This window comes from Scyliorhinus canicula, chromosome 5 (assembly GCF_902713615.1).
Source record: "Scyliorhinus canicula chromosome 5, sScyCan1.1, whole genome shotgun sequence".
NCBI classification, from domain to species: domain Eukaryota; kingdom Metazoa; phylum Chordata; class Chondrichthyes; order Carcharhiniformes; family Scyliorhinidae; genus Scyliorhinus; species Scyliorhinus canicula.
The window spans coordinates 174,799,762-174,821,229 of NC_052150.1; the positions used below are offsets into that span (position 1 = coordinate 174,799,762).

Here is a 21,468-nt window from a genome sequence, read left to right on the forward strand (position 1 = left end):
CAAAAAGAGAAGTCAATTCCTTGCAGTCAAAGAACAATTTAACTTAAAGTTTTGTGCAGAAAATCTTTTACCTACCATAGAAATATGGAGAAATATTACTTTTCCTTGACAATCAATCCCACCAGAATCTCTGATCTATGTGAAAAAATAGACCTGACAATTAAGATAACATTAAATCAAATAGATTTTGTATTCTTGTGCTTTTTTACTGTAAATAGCATCATATTCGTATATACAATCACCCTGTCCTCTGGTCTCTCTGACCCACGCACCAGCTGCGGCCAAGATGACAAACAAGTTGCCACAACTCAATGATAAGTAACAGAACTTGGGCCGAATTGGATCAAAGGTTATGTGGAGAATGCAAGATTAAGCTATTGAGTTGGATGATCAGCCATGATCGTGATAAATGGCAGAGCAGGCTCAAAGGCCTCCTCCTGCTCCTATCATCTATGTATCTAAATAGAACACAAATCATTTCTGAGTACTAATCTTTAAAGAGCATAATCTGCAAAAATAATGGATGGCACGTCAAAGAGAAAGATACTAGAACAATGGACAAGGGCGGGTCAGGCTTATGTGGCAGGGCCCGGTGGTATGACGATGGTGGATACGAAAGGTGGGGGGGGGGGGGGGGGGGGGGGGGGGGGGGGGGGTGTGAGAGACCCCAGTAAGGATAGTCACGTGGAACGTGAGAGGACTAGAAGGTCCGGTCAAGAGGTCAAGGGTACTTGCGCATCCTAAAAGTTTGAAAGCCGATGTGACAATGCTGCAGGAGACTCACTTGAGGGTGAAGGACCAGGTGAGACTTAAAAAGGGCTGGGTTAGCCAAGTGTTTCACTCTGGATTTGATGGAAGGGCTCGAGGGGGTAGCGGTGCTGGTGAGCAAAAGGGTACGCTTCCAGATGGAGAAGGTGGTGGCAGATCAGGGGGGTAGATATGTGATTGCAGCAGGGGCGCTGGAGGGGAGATTAGTGGCGCTGTTAAGTGCATACGGGTCCCAATTGGGACGATGTGGGATTCGCGAGGAAGGTGTTTGGGGCCATCCCGACTTGGACACACATGAGCTGATTGTGGGGGGGGGGGGGGACTGGAACTTGGTGCAGGAGTCAAGGTTGGACAGATCACGGCCGCGCTCGCTGGTCCCATCGGGGGGCAAAGCACTGGCTCGGCTAATGCTGGAAATGGGAGGGGTGGACCCTTGGAGTTCCTGCACCCAAGGGAACGGGAAGAGTACTCGTTTTTCTCAGCAGTCCATAAGGTATACTCGCGGATTGACTTTTTTGTGGTGGGAAAGGCTTTGCTGGCTGGAGTCAAGGGGTCGGAATACTCTGCAATTGCAGTGTCAGATCACGCTCCGCATTGGGTGGATATGGTGCTGGAGAAGGGGGTAGCGCAGAGGCTGGGGTGGAAACTGGATGTGGGGCTTTTGGGGAACCAAGTATTCTGTGAGAAAATTGAAAAGGTAATTAAGGAATATGTAGGTTTCAACTGTACGGGTGAGGTGTCGCAGGCAGTCGTCTGGGAGGCTCTAAAGGCGGTGGTGAGGGGTGAGGAAATTTTGTTTAAGGCCAGGGTGGACAAAGAGGAGAGGTTGGAGCGGCAGAGGTAATAGATGCGATGTTGGAGGTAGATAGGAGTCATGCAGAAGATGGGGACCCAGAGAAGCTGGAAAAGAGGAAGGAACTACAGGCGAGCTTCGACCGACTGTCCACCAGGAAGGCGGTGTGCCAACTGAGACGAGCAAGGGGTGTAGTTTATGAACATGGAGATAAGGCGGGGCATTAGCAGGTCAGCTCCGAGGGAGGCAGCGGGGAAGAGAAATTCTTCAGGTAAGGGATAGGGCAGGGAAGTTGGTGGTGGCTCCGGAACTGATTAACAAGCTTTTTGAGGTGTTTTACGAGAGGTTGTACAGGTCAGAGCCACCCAGGGGAGACCGTGAGATGCAGGAATTTCTAGATGGGTTGGAGTACCCGAGGCTAGGGGAGTGGTCAGGGCTACATTAGCAGGAGCAATACTGGAGCAGGAGATAAAAGATGCGATTGGGAAGATGCAGTTGGGGAAGGTGGCAGGGCCGGATGGGTTTCCGGTGGAATATTATAAAAAAATTAAGGATAACATAGAACAATACAGCACAGAACAGGCCCTTCGGCCCTCAATGTTGTGCCGAGCCATGATCACCCTACTCAACCCACGTATCCACCCTATACCCGTAACCCAACAACCCCCCCCTTAACCTTACTTTTATTAGGACACTACGGGCAATTTAGCATGGCCAATCCACCTAACCCGCACATCTTTGGACTGTGGGAGGAAACTGGAGCACCCGGAGGAAACCCACGCACACAGGGGGAGGACGTGCAGACTCCACACAGACAGTGACCCAGCCGGGAATCGAACCTGGGACCCTGGAGCTGTGAAGCATTTATGCTAACCACCATGCTACCCTGCTGCCCAGCAGGGAATAAGTTGGCACTCCTGATGGTGGGGATGTTTGAAGAGGCGATAGGGAAGGAGGTGCTGCCACAAACCTTGGGGCAGGCATCGATTTCATTGTTGCTTAAAAAAGATAAGGATCCGATGGAGTGTGGGTCGTATAGGGCCCATATCACTTCTGAATGTGGACGCAAAAGTATTGGCGAAGGTACTGGTGGGTAGGCTGCAGGAGTGCCTCCCGAAGGTGATAGGTGAGGATCAGACGGGGTTCGTGAAAGGGAGGCAGCTGTTTTCGAATATTAGGAGGGTTTTGAACGTCGTTATGGCACTGGTGGAAGGGAAGGAAACAGAGGTGGTTGTGGCATTGGATGCCGAGAAAGCATTTGATTGGGGTAGAATGGGGGTACCTGATGCCAGTGCTGGAGCGGTTTGGGAGTGGACCAAGATATGTGAACTGGGTAAAGCTACTATATAAGAAGCCGAAGGCGAGTGTCCGCACAAACAATATCAGTTCGAGATACTTTTCTCTCCACCGTGGGACGAGACAGGGATGTCCTACGTCCCCACTGATGTTTGCACTTGCGATTGAGCCATTGGCCATCGCATTAAGGAAGGTTCGGGAGCATGGAAAGGATAGTGCGGGGGGGGGCAGGGATAGAGCATAGGGTGGTCCTTATATGCCGACGACTTGCTGCTGTATGTGTCGGAACCCAGTGCGTCGATAGGAGGAATATTGGAGCTACTGCGGGTATTTGGGTCTTTTTCGGGGTACAAGCTGAACCTGGACAAGAGTGAGTATTTTGTGGTGTCTCGGCCGGGGGGTGGGGGCAGGGGAGGGGGGGGGGGGGCTGCCATTCCGTAGGGCAGGGACTCACTTTAGGCGTCTGGGGGTGCAGGTTGCCCGGGAGTGGGGAAGGCTTCGCAGGTACAACATCGCTAGTTTGGTGGGGAGAGTGAAAGCCGATCTGGCAAGGTGGGATGGTCTTCCTCTGTCACTGGCGGGTCGGGTACAGGCGGTTCAAATGAATGTGTTGTCGTGATTTTAAAAAAAATTTCAATGCCTACCGGTTTTCCTGCCAAAGTCTTTTTTCAGGGAGATTGAGAGAAGGATTACCTCGTTCATATGGGGAGGGAAGGTGGCCAGAGTGAGGAAGGTGCTGCTACAGAGGGGAAGACAGGCAGGGGGTTTGGGTCTCCCGAACCTGATGTACTACTACAGGGCGGCGAATGTGGAGAAGGTGCGGAGCTGGGTCAGAGGGATTGATTCCCAATGGGTCAGAATGGAGGCGAGTTTGTGCAGGGGGTTGGGGCTGAAAGCACTAGCAACAGCACCGCTCCCGATAGCTCCGGGGAAATACTCCGGGGAGTCCGGTAATAATAGCTTCATTGAAAATCTGGAGGCAGTTTCGCCAACACTTCGGGTTGGGGGCAGGATCAAGGGAAATGCCGATTTGGGGAACCACAGATTTGAGCCAGGGAGGTGGGATGGAAGTTTTCGGAAATGGGAAGAGAAGGGGATTAAGACGCTAAAAGATTTGTTTTCTTCGGGGTCGATTTGCAGGATTGAGGGAGCTGGAAGGTGAAGTATGGGCTGGAGCAGGGAGAAGTGTTTAGATATATGCAGGTTCGGGACTTTGCCAGCAAGGAGATACAGAACTTCCCGGAGGAACCAGCTTCCGCATTGCTGGAGGATGTGCTGACGACAAGGGGACTGGAGAAGGGGGCAGTGTCAGCGGTGTACGGAGCTATTTTGAAAAAGGATAAGGCACCACTGGAAGGGATCAAAGCAAAGTGGGAGGAAGAGCTGGGAGAGGTTATAGAGGAGGGGGTCTGGTGTGAGGTGCTCCAGAGAGTGAATGCCTCCACCTCATGTGTGAGGTTGGGGCTGATACTGCTGAAGGTGATACATAGAGCGCACCTCACGAGGGTGAGGATGAGCCGATTTTTTGAAGGAGTAGAAGATTTGACTGAACGTTGCGGGGGGGGGGGGGGGGGGGGGGGGGGGGGGGGGGGGGCGCTAATCACGTTATATGTTTAAGCTAGGGAGTACTGGAAGGAGGTGTTTAGGGTAATTTCCAAGGTGGTGCACGTGAATTTAGACCCGGGTCCCCGGGAGGCCATATTCGGGGTGTCGGACCAGCCAGGGTTGGAAAAGGGTGCGGAGGCAGATATCATAGCCTTCGCCTTGTTGATCGCCGAAGGCGGATTCTGCTGGGATGGAGAGCAGCCTCTCCATCCTGTGCCCTGGCGTGGCGGGGGGACCTGTTGAAATACTTGACCCTTGAGAAGGTTAAGTTCGAACTGAGGGGAAGCTCGGAGGGGTTATACAAGTCATGGGCACTATTTATTATGCACTTTCAAGGACTGGATAACATCGAACATTAGTGGGGGGGGGGGGGGGGTGGGAAGGGTGGGGGGGGAGGGGCTGTGTATATTAAAGATGACTATGGGTAATCCCTGATTCCTTTTTGTCATTTGTTTATGTTAACATGCGGGGTGATGTTTGGGGGTTGGTGGGAGGATGGGATCGTTATTATTATAGGGTTTGACATATTTGTTGTTGATTATTGTTTGTTGTTGGTGGGTGTAAATTCGGGAGAAAATGTGAAAAAGGAGGAGAATAAAAATATTTTTTTAAAAAAGAGGAAGATACTAGGAGGGATGACTGATAACTTTGCTGAAGTGATGGACTTTAAGGAGGGTTTTAATGGAGAAGGAAATGGAGAGCACAGGCGTTCAGGAACTGAATTACAGAGCAAATTGTGATTGGAAAAGGGCTTGAGCCAGAGGAATGGAAAGTTAATGGAGAGGGAGGCTTGTAAGATCTGGAGAAAGTTAGAGATAGGAAAGGTGAGGGCAGTGGATTTAAGCATAATGAACAGAATTTTAGATCGGAAACCCAATGTAGATCAGGGAGCAGTAAGGTGATGGTTGAGTAGGGCCTGGTGTGAGTTATGATACAGGTAGCAGTTTTGAAAAACCTGATTTAAAAGTAAAATCAGAGGATGGAAGATGGAAGCTAGACATGAAAACACTTGAACAGTTGTGTCAGGAGGTGACAAAGACATGGACGAGGTCTTCATCAGCAGTTTGAGGTAGAAGTGGGCAATGTTGTTGAGGTGGAAGGTGATTTTTGTGTCGGAAACCATATTGGGTTGGAAGCTCACTCCGAAGTCAGTTGTTGAGGTTATAAATAGTCTGGTTCAGCCTGAGGCTGTCACCAGGGAGGAAGATGATATTGGTGGAAAGGGTACAGAGGTTATGGTGATACTGACTTTGGTCTTACTAATGGTTATCTGTAAGAAATTGAAGCTAACCCAAGACTGCATGCCTGGATGATCTGGGACTACTGGGCAGCTTTGAAAGGTGTAATGACTTAGGCCAGGCCTTTGAGATTGGCCAATTAGAATACGAGTTTCCTGATTAGTGACCCATACAGGAAACCCCTTTCTGTGTATATAACAGGGAGTGTCAGATCCTCTGCACTCCCGGTGTAGACAGCAAGGTGAATGGTCATGGTTGTCAGCTGTTGGTTTTGTAAATAAAAGGAATTCTGGTGAAGGGACTTCTGCCTCCGTGGATTTATTACAGTGGCGACGAGGAAAACGGAACGACCTGAAGAAACCCGCTCGTCAGCAGCTGATATTGTCTGCATATTGAGGGTAAGCCACTGACAGGCAAAATTCGGAAAGTTGAACTCTTTTGACCCTGCAGTGGAAGACTGGGCCCAATATGTAGAGCGGATAATTCCGGATAAAAAGCAACAGGTCATTCTGCATGTGGGCCAGCAGCCTTTGCCATTATGCGCAGTCTCACTTTTCTGGAGGCACCAAACACAAAAACTTCCCAGGAATTGATGGACTTAGTAATAGAGTACTATGACCCTAAGCCACCTCTGATCTTGCGAAGGTACCGGTTTTACTCAGCATTCCGAGACACTGGGGAGTCAGTTACAAACTTTTTAACAAGATTAAGGCGATTAGCAGCGGCTTGCGAATTTGGCCTGACGCTAAATGAGATGCTTCGAGACCGTATGGTATGTGGAATAAATAATTTAGCAATGCAGAAACGTCTGTTAGCAGAGGCCGAGCTGGATTGCAAACAAGCATTGCAGCTGGCTTTGTCCTTAGAAAAAGCGGCAAGCGGTGCGCATGAGTTACTGGGTACTCCGATGGAGGTAGACGCCCATACCAGTGGACTACTGCTGGGGGATAGGCAACTGCATAGTCACCCTCAGGAATGACTCGGATACTAAGTTAACCAGGCCCACTCGCAGAAGCCCTCCCAAGCAAGGGGAAAATTAGGTCCAGACAGACAGCAGCCCTTGCAGCCTTTCGTCCGGCAAAATATTGTAGTTGTTGCCAGAGATCGGAGCCAGAAAGGAGAAATAGAAACCCAAAACCATCATCTTAGAGAAGGTCACGTAGGCCGGGGTACAGGAGAATGTATACCCTAGAAGCCCCACCTACCTCCGACGGGGAACAATTACACTGTGTAACAATGGTGAAATCAAAAGCCATTAAATTATCCATAAGGTTGAATGGACGTCCCACACTGATGGAAGTCGACACTGGAGCAGCCGTATCAGTGATAGGGGAAAATGTATTCAATAAAATTCGCACTGAACTCCAACCCTGATCCCTAACCAGGACCTTGGCAAAACTGAGGACATACACAGGAGAACCACTGAGTGCGTTGGGCACAACACATGTAACTGTGGCTTATGGAGAGCAACTGGTTAGGCTGCCTTTAATGGTGGTGAAAGGTGTGGGGCCAAGCTTATTGAGACAAAACTGTCTGAAAGAGATCCAGCTGGATTGGTGAAGGAAACTGGCTATTTCTGATAGGTAAAAGGGTAATTGATTTAGCCACTTTAATGTAAATACTAAAGCCCAGATTAAAAACTATTTTAAAATGGATTTCATTATTACAAAAACATACAGCTTGCAGAATTTGCAGTGGCAAAGCACAGAATCTGAAACATTCATAAAAAACTAGCTAGAGTTTACGCAACATTTTTACTGATATGATAAACTGACCATTGTTCTAATAGCAAAAGCTATGAAGCCATACTCAAGGTCGCCATGACTACATGAACACACCATTGTTCAGAATTCAGATAAAAGCACAGTCAGCAATAAACCAGCAAAAACTAGAATTGATTAAGAGGATATATCACATTCCAACACACACAAACATCTACAAATGAAACATAACCAAATATATGTCGCACATTGATGATTGACAACTAACCATCCAACCAAATGCATTTGAAACCCATCCAAGCCAAGCAGCACATTGTAGGGGTAGGGACAGGTGGAGTCAGACTCATAACATTCTCCTTAAACATAGAGGTTCGGGAAGCCATTTTCTATCCAGGATCACTCCATACCTTTGATCTAACTACCCGCTATCTTTATTTTGTTTTTTCATTTTTCCACTCTAACTCTTGAAGTTCACGCACGCTGTTTTGCTTTAAGCAAAGAACTGTTACTGTATTTTTGAAGTTAAATTTGTTGTAAACCATTAAGCCAATTATTTCTCTTTTGCTGGCAAGGGCTTTTTGAGAACATTTGATTTGTAACCACAAGAAGATCCTAGTCTCTCAATTATAATCAATAGACACAATAAAAGATTTCTATTTCACATCCGAGAAGTGTAACTTAAATTCTACTAAGGTTTAAAGTGTATACGAGACTACACTTAAACCGCACAGTAGATTCCGACAATTGGGTAAACATTTTCCAGCTGGAAATTGGCCACCTGAGCGAACTCCTGTGCAAATAGCCAGAGGTTTTCCAAGAATGGCTCGGATCAATAAAGGGAGCAAAGACGACATTGCATGTAGTTCCAGAGGCAGTCCCAAAATTCGACAAGGCCCGACAGTACCCTTCGCATTAAGGCAGAAAGTCGATATGGAAATAAAGCGATTAGAGCATGAGGGAACAATAAAACCGGTCCAGTTTACAGAGTGGGCGGCACCCGTGGTGCCTATCCTTAAGCCGGACGATTTGTGGAGATTTCAAACAAGCGATTAATCGCTACTCACAACTGGACAATACCCAATTCCCCGGATTGAGGATTTGTATGCAAAGCTGTCTGGAGGGCTCCTATTCTCAAAGCTGGATATGAGCCACGCATATCTACAGCTGAAGCAGGACGAAGGGTCCCAAACATTCTCAACGATAAACACCCTGAAGGGCCTTTTCCACTATACAAGATTACCCTCCGGGGTATTGTCAGCTTGTGTGATATTCCAGAGGACAATGGAGAATATATTGCATGGGCTACCACAAGTCACCATTTACCTGGATGATGTCCTCATTACAAGAAAAACAAAGGCAGAACACCTGCAAAAACCTGGAGGAAGTCCTTATAGGTTTTCAGCAGGAGGCGTGCTCCGAAAGATGGAGAAACGTGTTTTCCAAGCACCTCAAGGAACCTATCCGAGGTACAAGGTTGACAAATCAGGGCTACACCCTATAGAGGACCGGGTGAGAGCGATTAAAGATGCCCCGTCCCCCACCACAATCCAGGAGTTAAGGTCTTTTTTAGGACTGGTGACATATTATGGAAAGTTCATACAGAACAGAGCTTCCATCTTGGACCCCCTACACCAAAAAAGGGGTAAGCCTGGGAGTGGTCCGCCCACCAAGACAGGGCTTTCAAGAAAAGAAAGAGAAAGTTCAGAATGATTCTCCATTTTGCAGAGGGCTAGCAGGGTCCCGGAGTGCTTCTTGCAACTCCAGCTGTCGATACGGGTCTCTGTACCTCCGGCCGCGTATCCGCGCATGTGCGTGGCGGCTGCCTGTGGTGGCGGCCCCGCGCAACATGGCGGACCCATACCGCGGACCGGCATGGACAATATAGTGCCCGCCCCCCCAAACCCCGTGATCGCACGTACCCGCTGATCGGTGGCCCCCGATCCCGAGCCTGGCCGTCCTGGAGGTCCCCCTCCCGTGACTGATCCCCCGACCCCCACCAGAGCGGCCGTGGTCTGAGTTTGCAGCCGCCACTACGAGCTCCCGCCGGGTGGAACCATGAGTGAACCACGCCGGCGGGAACTCGGCCAGCTGTCGGTGGACAATTGCCGCAGATGCCTCATTCAATGGCCCCCGACCGGCGCCTTGTCGACGGCAGGCGTGATTGCTGGCGATTCTCCGGTCCCCGGAGAATTGTGGGTACGGCGTTGGACCCTATCCCGAGTCTGATGCCCATTATCCGCCCCCACGCCCAGCGCGATTCCGGCGCGGAGGCTCGGAGAATCCCGGCCAGTAGACCTAGTTTGCCAAGGCCACATACATAGAGGTAATTACATCATTTTACTTTATAGGATAGAGTAGTGACAGGGAGGAATTTCTGCCTGCAAGTGCTGAGGAGCATTTCCCATGCATGACTTGCTCCTAGTGAGATCCTGCTGTCAAGAAAAAACCTAGCATCCACCCTATGGAAAACGCTACAGCACTGTATGAGTAAGAAGTAACACTGAAGGGGCAGAAGTTTCCCAAAGATTTATGGAGCTGCAGCCTTGTAGGCCTTCGCAGGAACAATGGCCCACATTGGTAAATCGCTGGGGACAAAGCTGAAGAAAGAGTTTGGTGTGACAAAGCTTTATCCTTCCATGAGGCAACTTTGGCAGTAATCCTGCCACTTTTTAGAGCCAGTGGTTAGTTTTTTCCATGGTGCTATTGGGAAGCAGTAGCAGCATATGTGAACAGGAGTGAAACCATATGGAATTCTGGGCTGATCCCTCCCAGTATCATTAAAAAAAAAATTAGTGTACCCAATTCTTTTTTTTTTCTCCGATTAAGGGGCAATTTAGCATGGCCAATCCACCTACCCTGCACATCTTTTTGGGTTGTGGGATGAGGCCCACACAAACACAGGGAGAATGTGAAACCTCAACATGGACAGTGACCCAGGGCTGCGATTGAACCCGGGTCTTGGCGCCGTAGGGCAGCTGAGCCATGCTAATCACTGCGCCACCGTGCTGCCCCAACTCTCCGAGTATCATTTGCATTAAATCGGCGAAGAAGCAGTGGCTAGTGCATTCCCTGTGCAATGGTGGGGTGGCTGGTAGGACAGAAATGCAAATTGTGCAGTGAGGCAGCACCAGCCAAACTTTCCAGACTTTTCTGCCGCAATCCTGTCCAACTTCCGGAAAGATCACAGAGGAAAACCTACCCTGACTTGTTCACTTTCAGAAAATGAGCATGCAGGTGCAGCAGATAATAAGGAAAGCAAATGGAATGTTGGAATTTATAACAAAAATAATGAGTATAAAGGTAAGGAAGTGTTGTTGCAACAAACAAGGCATTGGTGAGACCACACATAGAACATAGAACAGTACAGAACAGAACAGGCCCTTCGGCCCTCGATGTTGTGCCGAGCAATGATCACCCTACTTAAACCCACGTAACCCGTATACCAACAATCCCCCCATTAACCTTACACTACGGGCAATTTAGCATGGCCAATCCACCTAACCCGCACATCTTTGGACTGTGGGAGGAAACCGGAGCACCCGGAGGAAACCCACGCACACACAGGGAGGACGTGCAGACTCCACACAGACAGTGACCCAGCCGGGAATCGAACCTGGGACCCTGGAGCTGTGAAGCATTGATGCTAACCACCATGCTACCGTGAGGCCCCAAATACCTGGAGTATTGTGCACAGTTTTGTTCCCCTTATTTGAGGAAAGATGTAGTGCCATTGGAGGCAGTTCAGAGGAGGTTCACTAGATTGATTCCAGAAATGAGGGGCGCGATTCTCTGCTCCCCATGCCGGGTGGGAGAATTGTGGGAGGGCCGGGCGAATCACGACACACCGCCATGGCACCCCTCGCGATTCTCCCACCCCCCCAAACTGGCGTGTCGCGGAATCGCCGCTCGTCATTTTTCACGGCGACCGGCGGTTCTCCGGCCTGGATGGGCCGAGCAGCCTGACGTTCCCGACCTGTTCACGCCGGCAGCAACCACACCTGGTCGCTGCCGGCATGAACATAGCGCGAAAGGTAGGTTTGGGGCCTGTGGGGGGCGGAGAGGAGATTGAGCACCACGGCTGTGCTCAGGAGGGGACTGGCCCGCGATCGGTGCCCACCAATCGTTGGGCAGGCGTCTCCAAGAGACGCACTCTTTCCCCTCCGCCGCCCCACAAGATCAAGCCGCCACGTCTTGCGGGGCAGCGGAGGGGAAGATGGCAACCGCGCATGCGCGGGTTGGAGACGGCCAACCTGCGCATGCGCGGCTGACGTCACTAAGGTGCCGCCATCGCGTCATTCTCGGCGCGCCGCTTTGACGCAAGCATCAAGGCCCGGCGGCCGGGTTTCTCACAACGCCGCTCCTAGACCCCTGGGGGTGGGTGAATAGGGCGCGAGGAGCGGCCTCCGACGCCGTCGTGAAACTCGGCCGAGTTCACGACGGCCTTCCCGATGCCGCGCGGGACGGAGAGCCACGCCCGAGAGGTTTGTCGTATGAGGAGAGATTAAACAGTTAAGGTCTATACTCTCTAGAATTTGGAAGAATGAGGGGCGATCTAATTGAGGTATACAAAATACTAAATGATATGGATAATGTAGACATGGAGTTGATACTTCCTCTTCTGGAGCATTCTAAAAATAGAGGTCATAATCTGAGAATAAGAGGTAGCAAATTTAAAACAGATTTGAGGAAATACTATTTTTCCCAAAGGGTTGTGAACTGTGGAATTCGCTACCCCAGAGAGTGGTGGATGCATGGACAATGAGAAAATTTAAGGAGGAGTTAGACAGATTTTTAATTGGTAATGGGTTGAAGGGTTATGGAGAATGGGCAGGACGGTGAGTTGAGGCCAGGATGGAATCAACCATAATCACATTGATGGTGTTAGGTTCGGGAGGCTAAATTACCTACTCCCGCCCTGAGGTCATTTGTTCTAGGGAGGAGATGCTCTGGCTCATTTTGCAATCCAGCTCTTGGCCTGTAACATTGTAGGCAGCAGATGAGGAACATATTAGCCATGATAGAATGGCGGAGCACACCCGATGGGCCGAATGGCCTAATTCTGCTCCTATATTTAATTAACTTATGAACTTTCATCTGGCATTGTGTTTGCTTTTCTAGTTATGATAGTCTAAGAAATTGTGGAAGTCACCAGATAGCAAGCATGTCTATTTTGTATTTAGCGATTAAAAGTGGCTCATTTAAACCTTTGACAGTTGTAATTATTTTTTCTGTAGGAAGAAAAAGAAGAGTTAATATTTCGGTCATTGACCTTTCATCAGAACTTTCTGACCTGATGAGTATTGCCAGCATTTTCTGTTTTTGTTTCAGATTTCCAGAATCCACTTTTGTGTCTTTTTTTTGCAGATTTAATAATATTTAATGGGATGTGCCTGTCTGTTGGACTCTCTGCTGTTTCTGTGGCACGTTGCACTCTCGTGTCCACAGTTATAACACTCCTGCGATTTGGGCTGGGGTGGGTTGTTCCTGCCCTCCTTTACCCATGCGGGGTTCTGGTGCGCTTTAACTGCATGTCTGCATCTGACTGCTCTTCCTCGGGTCTGATAAATGCGGTTTTGTTGTGAATGGATTGCTCCCAAGCGCGGGACAACCTTTTCAAAACCCATTTTTCATTGTGGGCTTCGTCTGAGGGGGTCATAATTTGCGCAAGCTCTCTGTCCTGCCTCTGTTGCATGAGAGACCAAGATTCGAGTCCATTTGGCCAAGTTATCTGCGGACAAATGGGCACGGGCTAACTCTCCAAAAACTGCTGTGAAGTGTATCCACAAGCGCCCAGCAAACGCTGTGGGGTGCTCTGTTTTCTTTTGCCTACATTTGTTTAGGCCTTTTACCGGGTCTCCTCTGTTGTAGCCGATCGCATCAAGGATCGCCGTGTGTATCTCTTGGAGTGTGCCTCCGCCTATATTCTGTGGGTCGGAAAGGGCTGCCATGACTGAAGGGTCGAGGCTTAAAACTGTGAGCTTTACCTGCTCTCTCGTCCAGGCCGTACATGGTGGCCTGCTGTTTTACTTTAGCGAAAAATTGATGGGGGTCTGAAGTGGGGAGGAACGGTTTAATTTTTCCACACGCGTCCCGTAATTGGGTCACGGTTAAGGGGGTTGTGTAGAGAAAATCTGCTTCTCCTGCTGCGGCCCTGCAGTGTGTGGTTACCGGGTTCATGGGGTATGTTCTGCCTGTTCAGTGGGGGGGTTGGGGTGCTCTCCTTTTCTGGGGTTTCTCCTGCGTACATGCTCCATGTACGTATCTATGGGCTTTTTCATTTAATTCCTGCCAATCAGTGCCGTTTTCCTGGAGTAAATGGGGTCCGAATGTACTCTGAAATCCATATTGAACTGAAAGCAGGGATTGCAATTCCGCAATTTGCTTCCGGCATTTTGCGTGGTCTACGGAGCTCTGCCTTTGTTCCGTTGTGGAAGCATGGAGTGCTCATAGGGCTGCCTTTAAATCATTGCACTGTTTCTGCAATGTTTCTACCTGCTGCTCGGTTTCCTGTCTTACCAAGACCGCACGTTGCGTGTCCTAGTAGGCCTTATCGTACTGCGTCTGGAAGCTACTTAAGTGCGCAAGACAAGACTGGTGTGCCCTCTTGGCATCATCCACCTCTCTGTCCTTTGCTGCTAGCTTCTCTCTCAAATTTCTATTCTCCTTCTCAATCTCACTCACGTCTACCTCACTGGTTCTATCTCTCTCTTCTATCTCTCTACGGAGCGTCCGAACGACCTCCTCGGTGCCTCGCAATTGTGCCAGACAGGACACGATTGCCATCGGCTTGCAAGCTTTTCCCAAGCTCTTCTTGTGTATCTCTGTGAGGTTCTCCCACCAAGTATGTCCTATACTCCCGGGACCTGTTTCCTCATTAGCGCAGAATTCACTCCATAGGGGCCATCCTTTCCCTTTGAGGTACTTTTTAATTTCCTCTTCCCAAACGGGACACTAACCTACTCTACTGGTCGCTGCGACCTCAAATTCCTGGGGGTTCATAAGGTGTTCCATTGCCTTCATTGCCATCTTTCCTATCTCTGGGTTCTCTACTAAATTTGGAACAGAGGGTGATAAAGTGGTGATGTAGACACGGGTACGGCTTACGCTAATTTCCGGCCTACAAAACTCCCGACAGTTTTATGCAACAAAATCTCTCAGGTTTAACTTATATCCCTGTTAATACGCATGCATTAACACACTTCCGAATTCTGGAGGCTTGATCAGTATTGCTCAAACACTTGTGGTTTTTCTGTTTCCAATTGGATTTCTAATTCAAATTTTGGGATCTCTCGGAGTGGTGGGGCCACTTCTAAGTCGAGTCCCGGCAGAGTTGCCAGTAAATGTTCCTAATTGTGTTCTCTCCTTAATTGGCTCTGTTTATGGCGGTTAATATGGTCGCTGTCCTTAATTCTAATTATGTTTGCTCAAGAGTCGCCAGGTATCTCTTCGGTACCGCCACAAGGTTCAAAACCGAATACTGATCAAAGACCCGATACACCAGTTAGTAAGTTCAAAATCAATACTCATTTATTTACACACAGTCAATTATATTCATGCACAAACTCTACTAACTAAACTATCACTACTACTAAAAGCCTATACATAGCTTCGGGTGCCCACTCAGTCAGAGGAGCAATGGCCGTTGTCCGGTTCCGAGGCTGCTGGCATCAAACTTGTATAGAATAGTAGCTAGGAGCGTCTATCTCATAGCATGCGTTGAGTTTGGACTTACTTGTCTGGTGCAGCTGCTAGGCAGGTCTCTCACTGCTGAGAGCCAAGGCCAAGAAGAATGATTCTTGCTTGGGGGCTTCCTCTTCTACCCCAAAGGGGCTTCGCGTGCTTTTGGGCGGGCATTGAACTTGGCCCTAATTAATTGGACCATATCCTAATCATCGGTATTGATTTTCTCCAATAAAAGGGTGGCTGCCTGATCGCTGGACGGGCCCGAGGTGACCGTTGGCCTGCTTTTGTTTTAATCTCCTCTGGCGCCGGGGTGTCAGCTCTGGTATTGTTTGCTTAAATGTTTCTCTTTTGTCCCCAGAGATAGGAATAGGGAAAAGCCGATTCATAGTGTTAGCACCCGTTCAGACCATGGAGACCCGAACGGCACTGACTGACAGTGTTCGGGCTCCCCAACTTGGGTCTGCGACACCCTTTGGGATAAGTCCAGTCGACCGGTCGTAGCAGGCAAAGTCCGGGGGCAGCCCGTAGAATTTCTTTGGGACACAGGAGGGTCCCACACCACACTCAATTTTTCCACAATGTTGCAGAGGGACACGTGGCCCACAACAGACACCATTACACCCAGCGGCTTTCCAGCCCTCTTCCAACAGAGACACATCACAGCCCCTGCAGCGATAAAGATAGGAATCATAACCACCAAGCACCCCGTAGTTTTAGTCGATCTGCCCCACACAGCAGAACATATCTTAGGGATCGATTTCATGAGCTCCCACAACCTTTCCTTTGATCCAGTTAACAAGTGTGTTTGGAGAATGGAAAAGGCAGCACGAGCCCCCGCCACACTCACAGTAGGGGAGTATGAGAACAGAATAAGCTCGGTAGGAGACTTCTGGTTCGACCCTCAAACCATTAGTTCAGACAGGCAGGTTAGGGCAGTCCTGCAAGAACACAAAGCAGCATTTGCACAGCACAAGCACGACTGTGGCAAACTGGCTGGCTCTGTGCAAATCACAGGTCCTGACCCCAGACCCCAGAATCAGTACGGATTTCCCCAGGAAGCAGAGGGAGAAATCTCAAAAGTAATAGATAGTTTACTAGACCAAGGTGTACTGAGATCAGTAGCCTCCACAAATAATGCTCCAATTTGGCCCGTCAGGAAACCGGATGGATCATGGTGACTGACCATTGATTACCGGGAACTGAACAAAGTAACCCCAGCAGCAGCCCCCACCGTAGCCACGAGTCCAGAGACCATGCTCAAACAGGGACTCCAGTCAAAATTCTTTTCTGTTTTGGACATTAGCAACGGCTTATGGTCCATTCCATTGCTAAAGCGTGCCAGTATAAATTCGCATTCACATTTAAAGGACAGCGGTACACATGGACGAGCCTTCCACAAGGCTTCCACAACTCCCCCTCCATTTTCCACTGACAGCTGGCAAATGGATTAGCTAAATTTTCCCACCCCGATTGTCTGATCCAATATGTAGACGACTTGCTACTACAGACAGACACAAAGGCAGAGCACATTTTGCTTCTCGCAGAACTCCTAGGACTCCTGAAAGAAAGTGGCTGTAAGGTGAATCCCAAAAAGGCCCAGATTTTGAAAGAAAAAATGATTTACTTGGGTACTGGTAAACGCGAGATCGAGCAAAAGAGGATTGACTCGATCATCAAATTTCCCCTTTCCCACAATGTCTCAGCCCTCCGGTCATTTTTAGGACTGGTTGGCTACTGCCGAAACCATATCAACGGTTTTGCCACGAAAGCAGCGCCCCTATCTGAACTTCGCAAGAAGCAGGCACCTTGGGAATGGATTCCACAGCATACGGAATCTGTGGATGCCTTATAAAGAGCACTCAGCACAGCCCCCGCACTACAGGTCCCAGCCCCCCTATTCCCGTATGCTATTAAAGTAGCAAGCACCGACCGAACCCTTTCGGCTGTGCTCCTCCAGGAACGCCAATACCAGTGACGACCCGTAGCATACGCCTCACGTGTGTTAGACCCTGTCGAGCAAGGATTTTCTGCCTGTGAAAGGCACCTGCTCACAGTTTTCTGGACAGTACAATACTTTGCATACATAACAGGACTCAACCCCATCACCATCCTGACTGAACACACCCCAACACAGCTTTTGTTAGACGGCCGACTTAAAGATGGCAGAGTAAGCCAAATCCGTGCAGCCCGTTGGACCCTTCTTTTACAGGGACGGGACATCACAGTTAAACGAACGAAGGCCCACACTTTTCTTGCAGATAATTTACAGTACCCAGGCACCCCTCATGAATGTTAAATCATCACCACACAACACAACACAGGCCCATTTATTCCAAAGACACCTCCCAAGAAAATAGGTAGTACACCCCAGCGACCCCAACCCACAGACACGTGCGCAGCCCTGAAGATGTATGTAGATGGCTCCTCCACAGTTTTGAATGGAAAACGAATAACAGGTTGCGGAACTTATGTAGAGGACATGCAGGGACGCGCCCTAGAAGAGATTTCCCTAAAGTTGCCAGGACACTTAGGCTCGCAGCCAGCAGAGCTGGCAGCGATAGCATATATAGTAGACCACTCCGACTCGTTCCCGACCCCAGCAGATATCTATTCGGACAGCTTGTATGTCTGTAATAGTCTCACGGAATTCCTACCCCTGTGGGAAACAAGAGGATTTGTTTCCGCAGACGGAAAACCCCTACCCTCAGCCCCATTACGCCGCCATATTTTAAAGCAGGCAAAAGACAGGAAATACGGAATTATTAAAGTTCGCAGCCATCACCGTTCTTCCCCCCCCCCGGTAATGTTAAAGCAGAAGCCCTAGCAAAGGCAGGTTCTAGATATGGTTATTTTTGGAACCCCCCCAAAAGCACCCCAGTACACGCAGTTCATGTCTCACAGACCAACATAAAGGATTTAGCTCAGGTTCAGAAGGAAGATGAGAAACTCAGGGAAGTTTTAAAGGGAACCTTCCCAGCCCCTTATGACAAGTTTAAGAATTCATTAACCGCACACGACGGTGTTATTCTGAAGGACAGCATTTATGTAGTTCCAAAGCAGGACAGGAACCAGATCATTTGTCAGTTCCATGACAATCATGGACACCAAGGAATTGAACCCACTTTAGCCCACCTCAGACCGCTCTGCTGGTGGCCAAATTTAAAAGCCGATGTCACCCACTATATAGAGAATTGCTTGATCTGTGCCCAGAACATAGAACATAGAACAGTACAGCACAGAACAGGCCCTTCGGCCCTCAATGTTGTGCCGAGCCATGATCACCCTACTCAAACCCACGTATCCACCCTATACCCGTAACCCAACATCCCCCCCTTAACCTTACTTTTATTAGGACACTACGGGCAATTTAGCATGGCCAATCCACCTAACCCGCACATCTTTGGACTGTGGGAGGAAACCGGAGCACCCGGAGGAAACCCACGCATACAGGGGGAGGACGTGCAGACTCCACACAGACAGTGACCCAGCCGGGAATCGAACCTGGGACCCTGGAGCTGTGAAGCATTTATGCTAACCACCATGCTACCCTGCTGCCCTTATCCGGACAGATATGCAAAAAAGGCTCAACTTAGTCATACCCGCCCCGTTAATGGCCCCTGGACTAATCTCCAGATAGATTTCATCAGACCCCTACCCCCTTGCAGAAACGGATAGAAGTATGGGTTGGTGGTCATCGACACCTTCACAAAATGGGTGGAAGCTTTTCCATCGCGAACAAATACAGCAAAGACGACCACCAAAATCCTAACCCATCACATCTTTACAAGATGGGGACTCCCCCGCAGTATAGAGTCCGATCAAGACTCCCATTTTACAGGACGAGTTATGAAAACGTCCTCACAATTGTCGCTACAACCCAAAAGTTTCATATTGCATACCACCCCCAGTCAAGTGGGATCATCAAACGAATGAACAGGACATTAAAAGCCACCCTCAGGAAAATGGTACAGCAGAATAATAGCACCTGGGATTCAGTTCTCCCATTTGCGTTAATATTTTTAAGAAACACGGTATCCACATCCATAGGATACACCACCCACACTCTCATGACCGGACGCCCCTTGAAAGGGACAGAATATTTATTAGGATTGGATTTGGCCAGCCCCGCAGTGACAGCCCTCACACATGAAAACGCTGTACAGCAGCTAGTAGAGAACGTTAAAGCAGCCCAGCTCGCAGCATCTGTGAGACTGGGAACATGGAAGCAACAGAGCAAGGCTTGTTTCGATAAGACAGTGCACGCCACTGAATTTGCAGTAGGGCAGCGAGTGATGCTTTCCCTATCCAGCCCAAGTTCATTCCTTTCCCCAAAATTCTCAGGTCCGTTCTCCATTTCGGACAAAGTAAGCCTCTCGGTATACAAGATCACATATCCCAATGGAAAGTCTGCGTGGTTTCACATAAACCAGCTTGAGGCTTATGGCTTGCAGAATAACCACACACACCACACCCTGCTCGCAGCAGCAGACGAGCACACCCCACCCACAGATGATGCATTCCTACCCTCCCCCAGAGACATGACTCCGCCTCTCCCCGCCCCCAACCAGCAGCGACAGTGATTGCGACAGCACTGACGACAGCCACAGCACACCACGTTACGACTATCCCCATGTACCAGGCTCCACTCCCAGCGATTCCGAGCATGATTCTAGTGACCCCTTTGAAATCACATACATAAAAGCCCCTGACCCAGACCTGCCACCCGACGATTACGGATTGAACCTCAGCAATTCAAAACTTGACACACGATTCTGGCACCGAGACAATTCGTTCAGGCTCATCCGGAACGATGAGATGGACCCCAATTCACACCACGCAGCTTTAGCAAAGTTACTCCAGTCGAGAGTATGGCAACCGGGAGAAGATGATGACATTGAGTCTGACTCCCACCAAACGAATCCCTTTGCGACTCTGTTCGCTACCGAAAACTGAGGTGTCCAGATGATGGTACAAAAGGAACCGATAGAGAGATACGGTGTCCTTTCTGATGGAACCTCCACCAAGTTTGTTGCATGTTTGTTTGTTTGTGTTTCTGTTAAGTGTTGATTGTTTAGAATTTGCACGTTTTAATGCCCCCTGGCAGTTAATGGAAAAAGTTTGTCCACGGACAACCAACTAGTTTGTCCGCAGAAACCGCTGAGACCGTAAATGTTTGCCCAGACACCGGTTCATAACTGCTCTTCTGATTCGAGAGAAGAGGCATTATTGCAACCCCCACGACGACCACATTCGTACCCGTTCTTGCTGGTTGCTCAGGTAGTGGAGAAACGGCACTAATCCCCGCCCTGCCAGAGGACCCCCCCTTTGGTCAGCTACGCTCGGGTAGAGCTCATACGGCACTGGTCACTGTCCTACCCGGGGTATCCATCCATTTCTTACCCGCTGCGGCCCATACGCACCTCATTTTGGCTCTTTTGGTTTGCAAATTTTTTGTTTGTTTTACGGCGACCCTCAGGTTGCTTTCCACATGCTATTTACATCCTCAAACATTGGGATGGTAAATCGCACAGGCTGCGAGACGGCTCGCACTGTGTCAGTATTTTGTTCCAGACTGTCTTGTCCAGCAATTCGGTTTAAAAAAAAAATGAGGGAGTCACAGACAGTGACCAATTATAAAGGGTAATTGGCCATAAAGGACAGACAGACAAATACACAAGATCTTAAGCAAGATAATAACAGGTATTATGCTTGTCTTCACAGGACTCCGGAAACTCAGGGACTACAAGAATAGAAGAGAAGAAAGAAGAGAAGAAAGATGAAGACGACCTCCATCTTTGTCACATGGATCTTAGCAGGTTGCGCGCGGACGCTAACCCCCTCACCCCCACCCCACAGGCCGTCAATGATTCCCTCCCCTGCAGTACACAGAGCCCAGTGACAATTAACAGTACTCCGACCTGGTGTGATAAGTTTATCACTTGGTATTCACTTTCATATGTTGTAGAAGCACTCTTGGCACTGGCGATACTTTGCAGTGTCGTGCAGACCATTAGGATGAGAAAATGGCGAAGGAGAGCCTACCGCTCTCGCACCCCGGTATACAGATTTAGATCCCCTATGTTTGGATTTCACCAGATCCCCGAACCCCTTGACATGGATTAAAGAGCATCCGTTTTTTGTGTGTGTTTTGTGTGTGTCAATAAAGAAGTGTAATCTCTGAGCTCGACTGCCAAGCCAGAGAAATTTGTGTGCTGCTATTTTGTACAGTTTAAGATTTAAGATGTTAGAATATTTTTGAATTGTTTAAGTGAGAATAGTTTATTGAGAATAGTTAGAGGTTCCAGTTTTTTTATTTTGTAATGCATGCTTTAATGCCATAGCGCCCCGTAGAGTCTTTTTGATG

General features: G+C 49.0%; 1 protein-coding gene across 1 annotated transcript in view; it reads right to left on the reverse strand.

The window, feature by feature from the left end:
- Positions 1 to 12: 12 nt before the first annotated feature.
- Positions 13 to 21,468, reverse strand: part of c5h10orf67 (chromosome 5 C10orf67 homolog) — a 434,228-nt gene continuing 412,772 nt past the window's right edge. Inside the window, exon 14 of the mRNA XM_038796454.1 lies at positions 13 to 135. Within this exon, the coding sequence (XP_038652382.1) occupies positions 13 to 135 (123 nt within the window). The remainder of the gene's footprint in view (positions 136 to 21,468) is intronic.